Source organism: Egretta garzetta, unplaced genomic scaffold (assembly GCF_000687185.1).
Source record: "Egretta garzetta isolate BGI_Z169 unplaced genomic scaffold, ASM68718v1 scaffold633, whole genome shotgun sequence".
NCBI lineage: Eukaryota > Metazoa > Chordata > Aves > Pelecaniformes > Ardeidae > Egretta > Egretta garzetta.
Window position 1 is genome coordinate 717,573 of NW_009259195.1, and position 10,920 is coordinate 728,492.

The 10,920-nt window shown below is 39.5% G+C and overlaps 1 protein-coding gene across 2 annotated transcripts in view; it reads right to left on the reverse strand.

Annotated features, from left to right (window-relative positions):
* The window catches only part of DNAJB6 (DnaJ heat shock protein family (Hsp40) member B6), a 52,551-nt gene that overhangs the window by 24,163 nt on the left and 17,468 nt on the right, over positions 1-10,920 (reverse strand). For both annotated transcript variants that reach the window (XM_009635812.2, XM_009635811.2), the window contains exons 6-7: positions 10,547-10,688; positions 7,989-8,059 (exon numbers count right to left, since the gene is read on the reverse strand). In XM_009635812.2, coding sequence (XP_009634107.1) covers positions 7,989-8,059; positions 10,547-10,688 — 213 coding nt within the window. The remainder of the gene's footprint in view (positions 1-7,988; positions 8,060-10,546; positions 10,689-10,920) is intronic.

The following is a 10,920-nucleotide window of genomic DNA, read 5'->3' on the forward strand; positions in this document are numbered from 1 at the left end:
TACCTCAATAGATCCAGAACATCTTCTCCCACATGAAGTCCACTCTTGGCACCTACACATCCCCAAGTGGATACTTTTGGGCAACAGTCATCAGGCAACACTATCTGTGCCCTAGATGCACGCGTTGGCTCCTCTCTTCCCAGCTACCCCGCTTCCCCAGCCCCTCCCGCCAGGCCAGGCGGGCCCCGCACGAGGCCCAGACATCCCTCAAATTCCCTCATCACAACAGCATCCCCCAGTCTCGAAACCACAGTAAGAGAATGCATCGTGTGCATTAACATTAACACATCAGGAGAGGGAGGGAAGAAGCCAAGACACAGGCTATGAAGAAAGGAACACTGTGCCCTAGGTTACAGCTTGATCTGTGCCCCGGGCTCCTGGGTTTCCACTACTTCTCTGCAGAGCCCAAACACTTGCTTCTCACTAAACCACGTTTCTCAGAAAACTAGTCTTTTAAGACGCTGAAAGCTGGAGAAACCACTTCTCTTGGCAGGTTCTTCCATGTGTTAAAAATGTGTTTATCTTCTCATTTGAATTTGTCTAGCCTTATACAAATGTTTATACCCTTCTTCCAAACAAGGCGACCTTTAATATGCACAGTTTTATCTTACTGGTGTACACATTTTTTTAAAATCAAACTGGAATTTGGCAGGCCATCCTCAGGCTGCAGAAGCACCTCCTTTGCCTGCCCTGGCCGGGAAACAAACCCCTGCAGCAGCACGGACCTTGGGCCGGCAGAGAACGGGCAAACGCCTGCTGCTTCTGCATTCACTGCGGGAATGCCTGCTCGGGGTTTCCTAATGAGAAAGGCAAAGGCCAAATGAAGAAAAAAGTCCATGAAATTTATGTCAACAGCACAAAACCAGGCTGTGTTGGTTTCTTGCTTCTCCCTTACTGGTTTCATGCCCTGCAAGTTACATTGGGAAGCAGCATTGTGCCTATGAAGGACGTTAAGATTTGCCTTTCTTCTTGGCGCTAAATCATACAAGCCTAGGGAAGACCAAAGTAGCACTACAGGTATTTAACGAAGAAACAGTTTGGTGTTGTCCTAACTCAGGAGGTGAATCTCCCCAGGAGAAAAATCTTCTGCCTCTTTGCACTCATTCAGGAGCTCAGTCACAGACTGAGGGCAGGAGGTTTGTGAACGTTACTCATGCTTGCAGGCAGCATCAGATGCATCCAAAACACCTTTAAGGGGATTTCGAGCTCTCTACTGCTGTCCTGAACATCCAGCTCACAGTTTGTACAGAAGAGCCGAGCAACGCCCTTTCATTACTGAAGCGCAGCAGTGCACTTGGTGATAAGGACCTAATTGTATTTGCCAGAAGCACCCAGCAGTAAGAAACTGATACGTCAAGATCAGCAAACTAATTCTGGGAGGTGTCCGAGTGACTATTTAACAGGGCATGTCCTAATGAATCAGAGTACCAAAGTGCCTTCTGATGAGAGGCAGCGTTAGTACGGGAAGCCTGGCCAAAGTCCTCTGAAGACAAAAGGCTTCGTCCTCCCCCTGTGGCTAAGAGGGACTGGAGGGAAGGCTGAGCCTTGGCCATGTGAGTTTTCTCCGTTTTCCTCCAGAAATACTTCCACAGAAAAGTCCAAAACAATTTTAAAACATCCATAGGCTAGCTCCCTTTGGCAGAAGAACGACAGAGACCGGTATTACAGAATATGCCCTTTCACAAAAGCAAGGCAGTACTCTGTTCCCAGTAAGGCAAATAGCACAACAGGATGACAAATTCAGATTTAGTTTCTGTGCTGGGTTTTGTGCTGGTCAGAGCAAAAGGCAGTTCCAACAAAGTGCCTAGGAAAAAACTTTGCCAGAGGTGGCGAGGGTGAGTTACAAAAACGCGTGATAAACAAGCGAGTTCACCTTTATCTCTCAGTTACAAAGGCTAACGCAGACACGGCACCTATTTCTGGAGAGAAACCAAAAGACTGCTGGATCTGCCTGGCTCCTCTACCAGACGCATCAAAGCCTCTGCAAGTTTATGATTTTTTTTCCCCCAGGTAAACTCCCCTGCTGGACCACATTTCAATCAAGCTTGTGACTGCAACCGAGATAGAAGAATCCTCATCCAGAGGTGCTGCTTCGCATCTTTAGCTCTTTTGGTAACAGCTTCAAGCAACTCCATTACAGACACAGCCAAAATAATTCTCTTTTCTGGCCACCAGGAATGTGTGTTCCACAATCGGAATTCTATGACCAGTCACCCAGGCTGGATTCCTCTCCCATACCAGTAACTCGTTCTCATAAATTTACAAATAAGAAACAATGCAGGAGACTCCATATTTGGGTTTTAACAGTCAATGAAAGGAGGAATCGAAGCCTTCTCAACGCACCGTAAAGCGGCACCCTTCCTGTAGCCTTCACAAACTAGCTGGTAATATTTACTCTCTCTCAGAACTAACATCCAGTTGTGTGAAAGGATTCAGCTTTATTTTGACTGCTGGTAAACTAGCAGCTACAGGGTTTTTTTAGGAAGTTCATTCGAAATTGGCTGCATTGAAAAGAACAGCCCAAAGAGCTCTCATTTATGATTCAGTATGAAGGACAAGTTATAGGGCAAAGCAAAGTTTTGTTATTACCATAAGCCTCTAAAAAAAAAAAATAAAAAAAAAAATCTATTTTCTTGATTGTCAATTTTAAGTCAAGCTCAAAAATTATCTATTTTTAGTGATTTTAAAATGAACCCACTGTGCGGCAAAAGCCAGCATTATTGAAAACGCCGGAGAACTAAGGAGACAATTCCACTTAATAGCATCCTTCTAATAAAACTTTTTACTTATCTTCTCAATTAAATATTCTTTAACCCCCACCATTACATTTGGAAGCTGACATCTTCTCAAGCAGAAGTCTTTCGCTTCCTTTATTTGGAAGATAATTAGCACTTAGGCCACCAGCGCAATCTACCTCACACCAAGACTTCATGGCTTTCAGATTTGGGTACTATCGCATCCAAACTACCGCCTGTATTTCAGACGGGGGATAGAGCACTCACGTGGGTTTTCAATTAACTTTCTCCCAGCTGCTGTAAGCCAGATAACACCTAACCCAGCGCTACGTCTGCCACAACATAGTTTTCAGAGAAGTTTCGATGAGTTTGAATCAGCAGGCAGCTCGCACAGCTTCGGGGTTATGGCTCAGATGGTCACAGCGGGGGTTTTAATTATTTATTTTTTAGATCTGACAGCAGTATCTCAAAAGTGGGGCTTACTGTTTTGTGAATGTATGACCTATGCAGCAGAGTACAAACCAACCACCTCCTGCTCTAATTGTTCAGTAGTGAACTCCACTCAATAACCAACTCCAGGCGAGGTATTTTTTCCAAAACCAAAGCAGATCAAGCAGTAAATCCCCTGTAATGACGAATTCAAAAGATATTGTTTGTAACACAAAGTAAATTTGCTTTGTTCCAACGGTACTGCAACAGAAGGATCATTTCAGCATTTCGGGTGGAAGATAAAAAGCTTTTTACTCAAGACAACCACTTGAAGACAAGCAATAACAACAAGAAAACCCAAACTTGTCTATGCTGAGCACTACATAAAGCCAAGCCTGCCGCCACAATTCGGCCCCAAGGTACACAAGACCAGAGGGAGCAGACAGTGCAAACAAGCTGATGTTTCTTACCTTAAGAAAAGTAAAGTTGCAAAGTCCAGGTTACTGCTGATTGGCAGATAAATGATGTCGGTATTGCAACTACCTTGTGAGAACACCGTGACTTAAAAATAAGCCTAAATACCAAGACATCCAAAAATCAGGACCAAAGAGGCAGGTTTTCCAAAAGTACTACCAAATGTTCCCACAAAAAGGTTAACAAGAATCGTAACACTAAATTAAGGCTGTTGAGTGCTTTTGAAAAATTCTCTGACCACAAGCATCGTACAGCTGTAACATTCATTTTGCAATGCAACGATAAGTAGAGGCAAACACTGTCCTGTTACCATCACAGATTAAAATAAAGCAAAGTAGGAAACAAGCTCACTTTCCAAATGGAACAGAAGCAAATTCAGGAACAGAACTCAGGTTCCCAAAAGTAAAAAATAAAAATCAATTTATCACTGGACCATCCCAGGTATGGTCTGAAACACGTAAGCACAGCTAAATACAGAGGACAAACCTCCACTTACACCTCAAGCTAACACACTGAAGGAGGCAAGCGAACAGGACAAACACCAACACCGACGGTCACACACAAAACCCTTGGGCTTGTTTAGAGGTTGTTGTTTTGGTATTTTTTTTTAAAAGTCTTTTTCAAGCCTTGTTTTCACCATTCTAAGCCTCAGTCCACCAATCAATCACAAGCTGATGCAGTACACACAAATGCTACGTACCCTTACTCTGCAGAGCAGCTTTGCCGCTCATACCACAAAAACAATGCCTGGGATTCTCAACAGAGAAGGTATTGTAAGAACTGAGAGCTACCATAGCTGCAGCAATTTTAAAATGTGAAGCATTCCAAGGCGAAATCCCAAACTTCTTCAGTAAAGCCAAGTGAAAGGGGTAGGTGCCATGCAATCTCTAGAGAAACTTGCGTTACAGTGTATTGCGTTGAAATTGCTGCCATGCACGAGAGACCAAAAAAGAGGTTGCACCAAGAAAAAGCATTACAAAGTTATTGTATTCTACCAATGAACTTTGAAGCAAAGCATGAAAGAGTAAGTGACTTAGCAGGTTCAAAAACTCCATCTTAGTTTTTCCAAACCACTGGAGGAAGCTTAATTTTAACTGGATGGTGTCCCTAAACATTCAAAATTAATCCCTCCTGTATGAAGAACTGGTACTTTTAATCAAAGAGCACCTGGTTTTGAAAGCTACCTCATCCCACTGCACATTTGATGCCTAGCATTTGCCAGAATTAAGAACCTTTTCTTTTATTAAGTAAAGTATTTTGTGCTATTTTGGCCAAAATTGAAGTTTAAGGAAATCTGCTGCCCTTGATGATCCATTAATTCTAGTGAGTAGGTTTTGTACATCCATGCAAATTACATATGAGTAAGAAATGACATCACATTTTTCAGAGCAACCTAATAAGTGGGTTTTCAAGAGAAAATAAGCTCTTTTCAGCAGCACAAATAAGAAATTCTGAATATATAATACATAATAGGAAGAATTTAAATTGGATCCACAGTAAACATAAAATGAGGATTTATTCTGTTTATTAAAAATTAAGTTGGCTGCAAGAAGTTAGATGAGGTGGTTGGTTTGGTTTTTTTTTAAATAACACCGATGTTCTACACACTGAAACAGGGGGAGACTATTAGGCTTAGGTCAAGTGTGAGAATGTGACAATTTTTTTATTTTTTTTTTTTTTTTTTTTTTCCAAGACCCTGTATCCACCCAGTTTGACCACCAGCCCATGCAAAGGCTGGTGTAATGGGTATCTGCTTACTACTGTAGCAGTCTTTACTGATGAACTCTGCCTTCTGCTGACTCATTTCTTCTTGCCTGTTTTGTGTTTTGCCAGTTTCTCTTTCCACCATTTAATGCCGCATTTCATCCAGCTCAGACAATAACCAGCTTCAGGCATCTCAAGGCAGAAGAGAGACTATCCAAAACACTGGATCTTCAGCAAGTTTACAGCCTGAAAAGATTTCAATATAGAACCCTGGAGCAACCTGTTTGTATATAATGCTGTGAGAAGGACCACACTTTTCTGGGTAAGAAGATCCAAGGCAAGCACATGGGTACAGATTTGCCACTAGCAGGTACGCTATCATAACTGTGTTCTTAACTTCAGCTAGGTAATTTAAATGTTAAAAGAAGATTACCTGGGATTAGAATAGAAGGTGAAGTTTGGCAGCTCAATGTAAAACCTATGGGTATCCACAGGAAGGAATTCAAACTCAACTCCAGATTGTCCTAATTTTATTTGACTTGGTTAACCAATTTTGAAGCGCTTTTTACAGTTTACATAACTTAAAGGAGCACACTGTGTCCTATAAATATAAATTAACATTTTTAATAACTCAAGACATCACAACAAAGCCAGATTTTGAAATAAATTCTCTGTTTAGTTATCTGGATCAAGAAAGAACATACATGGGGAAGGAAAAAACAGCATTAACAAGAAAACACAGTTTAGTTCTAAACTGAGTTTGTGCTTCTACACCAAGAACACAACACTGAAGTAACAAGAACTCCGTAAAGAACTTGAAAAGGTACATAACTTCTGTAGTCCCAAAACCAAAGTACATCTTTATTTCTTCTTCTACCTGTTATTTTGTTTGGTTCTACGAAACTAGCATTAATGGTAGAGGGACAAACGTAAGATTGTACTAACTTTGCTGCAAATACGAATTCTGTTGTGGCAGGTTGTTAGATTGTTGGTTTGGGTTAAGTCGAATTGGTTTTCCTGCATGATAAACAAGAGCAAATCTTTTCGGTGTGTGTAATCATCAACGCATTTGTTAGTACAAAGCAGATGGTGTTCAGCAAGAAGGCATTAAGTGATCATTTGAAAACACCATGCTTTTTTTTTTTTTCTTAAAAAAACACTTAGCCACCCTAAAGAATTTTGTGAAGGCCAGATGTTCAAAGCTGGTGCACAGATAAAAACTGCACATCCATGATTTATGCATGAAATTACCCAGAGCCTGACAGGTGTTAACATATGCCAATAGTTATTTGCATGCTTTCACTATGACATACAGAAATCAAGTCGTCTTTCACTAAACTTTGAAAATCTGGTCTTATCTACAAATGAACACTTTGCTTCACTCCGTTAATTTAACAAAAGGCATTAATCCATCTTTCGATTTTTGGTTAATGACTAAAAATAAGAGTGAGATACTTTAATGCTAATAATTTTGTACAAATCTTCTTCAAAACAATTGTTTGTTCTCAAAATAAGCAAAAAACCTTATAATTCCAAAAGACTTTTTTATTATTATTAAATGTTTTCCTGTGTATCTATGTTCACTACAGATTATTTTTTGAAGCAATCTCAGAACTTAAAACTTTAGAAACCTCTTTTGATTTTTAAATAGAGAGAGTTACTTTAGGCCTAGACCCCCAAAAATTATGTACTAGGGCAAAAGATGGAGTTAGAGAGTCAGCCTCTGAATGCTTCTTAAAAACAGGTGCTTCAAATACAGGTTTAGAAAAGAAATCAAATATAATGTTTTCAGTCACACTGAAGAAAACATCTGCAAAGAAAAAAGGCCCTCATCCTGCAGATTGAAGAAAAAGGTGGTAGGAAAAAAGGGAAAAAAAAAAAAAGCACTGTTTTCCCAAGTTGCCCAAATCACACACAGACACAAGGAGGTTACAAATGCCATTCATGAAAGAATGCACCACAAACATCAGCATTTATTCATTTTGAATTTTTTTTTTAGCAAATGACAAAAGACTCAGCTCACTGGCTTCACTTTTGTTTACCTTTTGCTTACATTACACATTTAAACATTTGTCAAAACTTACTAAGTTGTCTGCATCCATGCACAACTAGAAAACATCCTTAATTTATTTAAACCAGAAATGCATTACCAGAAATGTATTAACATTGTTCACTACTAAACATTTAAAAAAAAGTTGAAATTATTAAAAAGGTTATCCTGGAAATGTTAACTTCACAGCAGACTTAAACTACTAATTGGCTCACATCTCAAATTGGAAAAAGCAAGATTCATGCTAGTGTTAGTGTACATCTTGCCCTAGCACTACTGAAGGATCATGGTTCACCTTGATCATATATAATAAAAAGAAAAGTGCATACAGAAATTTACAACAATTTTAAGGACAAAAAAAATGGTCCAATTGATGTGGTCCCAACAATTAACTCAAAAGTCTATGACAAATACGAGCTTCGGTGAGCTATTTATACTACTTAAGATTAAGTACGGATATACAGAAAGTTGAGTTCGTTTGAAATCTTCAAAAAATGTTCCTGTCAATCCTCAAATGGTGGCTGTTATAGCTTAAAATTTCTGTTAAATGCGTGCGTTGAATTACTTGTTATCCAAGCGTAGCAGCTGCTCCTTACCATTTATTGTTAGCGACCTTAACTGGCCATCTTCTTCAACTTCTACTCTCTCTTGTCCATTCTCAACAATTCTGTAGGACAATAACACAGTTAGCCATTTTAAAGCACTGTAAGCAAGTTGAAAATACACACCAGACCTACCTGGGTTCTTTGATAAAGATGTATAACGGAACATTGCCTACTTAATGCAATTGTAGCAGGCAAGCTTTTGTATTTAACAGAGCAGAAGCTGTAACGAGGAACCATCTGCATTCCCCCCGATATTGCTTATTTATAGCAGGAAAAATGCTTTCTGGAAGTTTGAATCCTCCAGTTTGTAGAGTTCACAGTTACAGCTGTCACCTCATACATTGTCACAGTTGTACTGACACTACACACTATTATCTAGAACTAGATGCCTTTTGACAGATTAACTGTACAATCTTGACATTGCATTTAGTACCTACCCATCTGTTAAATGCACAACATTCTAGATCCAATCACAATTTTGCATGACGTAAGGCATGCAAGTCATTCTTTAAACCAATTTTAATTTCATCAGAGCAATTAATTCGGAGACCTACTATATACCAAGTTTATGACCAGCACGTATGTTGCAAAATTTAAGTATCCCCAACTGGAAGGAAACATTATTAAAAGCCCAAACCCATGGAACTCTTTTTTGTTTGATTTAGAAACCGGAAGATAAAGAATGTTTAAATTCTTTTTAGAACATTGAATTTATGCCTAAGTTTTAACTATCTGGGAATAGTTAATATAATAGAACCTAAACCTGCGCCAGGGCAGGTTTAGGTTAGATATTAGGAAAAACTTCTTCACTGAAAGGGTTGTCAGGCTCTGGAATGGGCTGCCCAGGGAGGTGGTAGAGTCCCCATCCTTGGAGGTATTTAAAAGAAGGATAGATGAGGTGCTTAGGGATATGGTTTAGTGGTGGGATGGCAGGGTTAGGTTAACGGTTGGACTCGATGATCTTAAAGGTCTTTTCCAACCAAAGCGATTCTATGATTCTATGATTCTATGAATTCTCCCCTCGTGATTCAAATGAGGAAACCACACGGATGAATACAGATTCTTCTGGAGGTCTGACTTACTGAAGAGAATACACACATTTTAAAAACAGAGGGGACAGCTTCTTGCCTGAAGCAGAGCAGTATAGAGAGATTTTTCATGGGGTATGCTGGGATATGAACCTTCTTTAGACATAGCTTCCTTGGGGGCTGACATTCTACAATGTAACGGGACTTCTTGGAGATAGTAAATATGTCTTCCTAGATGTGGCTATCCACTTTCTTGCTTCTCCCCCCACTTTCTAAATATGATATCATAAGATATGACAGCAGCACACCTAATTTAGCCTATTTTTTAATATTAAGACAAACATGGTGCCTTATCTTCTTTTGCAGAAACACTTTTTTTGGTCTCTCTCATCTGGTACAATTCCCTCAAAAGTGGGCAGTTTTCAGATTTTTCTGGAATATACTCACAGAAAAATATCATGACCACACCAGTATGTGATGTCAAAGGCTGCATTTAAGTGGTCAAGATGACAAGATCTCTACAGTACAACAGGAAGTACAACACAGAACCACCTTGCACTTTGAGTATGGGGCACAAGTTGCCAAACAAAAAAAATTGGTTCTCCCTTGCTTTTCTGTAAATTTTTATTAAGTACTGAAATTACATTTCACCTCTTGATCAGTACTCCTATAACTTATTGATCATAATGTTCCATGTAGGTTACTCCCCAGCTAACTAATACTTAGGTTTCCCAAATGCAGTAATTTCCCCATCACAACTATGAAACAGTGATAAGGGATGGTGTATACAGTACTTGAAAATTCACTTTCCAACAAACAGGAAAAATTTTCACCAAAGCAAGTTTCAGCTGCTTATTTCACATAACAGATAAAAGAAAATTACTTTTTACACAAAAACTTCACTCAAACACCACCTAGGAAAGCAAACTTCAGCAGATGTTGGGGAAAATTGTTTCATGTTTCATAATGTCTGCAAAATTAAGTCCTCCCAATGCTCAGTTAAAAGCGTGACAATCAACAGAAACCAAGTGCACTCTTCCGTTCCAGAAGCTCAAGCTGACTTTGCAGACAGTAGTCAAGGACCATAATAAAAGATGCATCACGACACAAGAGGTTCTGAATACCTGGAAGGGCTCCATTGCCGGGTCCCTTTCAAACAGCAACCAAGTTGCAACCTTCATTCTTCATCAGGGCAGTTCTGAAAGCATGTCTGACACATCTGAACCCTCCTCAACTATCAAGAGTTTAGCCAAAACCACCATCTTCCCCATTTTCACAAGCCACAGCTTTAAGTAACTCAGCAATGCCAAGAAGAGTCAGAGAACCCCAAGAGACTTTTTAATTTTTTTTAAGCATCCAGAGAAATCCAACTAATGTGATGACAACAGCAGAAGTAAAAATACATATACGTACACATATCACTATATGTATGTGTGCATATACAGTCTATTTATATGTATATATTTATAGCTATGTATGTCTCTACATATAGTTTCATAAAAATGTATTTCTGTCACTTACCTCTTTGTAGTAATTTTTCTGCCATTAACTATTTTAGTTGAGGTTGATACTGATTTGAAGTTACCCATCCCACTGCCACCAAATGACGTAGAGGAGAACGAAGTAAGGCCTCCATGTCCCAATGAACCAAACGAAGTAAAACCTATTGGGAAAGAAGGTATTTGACTAAAAATGTGGGTTTGCATGGTTGTGGGATCCAAATTTATCACCCACTCAGACTACATCCTAGCTTCGGGATGCCTTTAGTGGGTTGCATCAACACAGCATCAGTGACTAGAAGGCATTTAACACCAGTGTCAGAATAAAAACAAGGCTCCAGCCCCATCAATTTCTCCCCTACAGACCCATAGTTCAAATTCCATAGCATTGTCCAA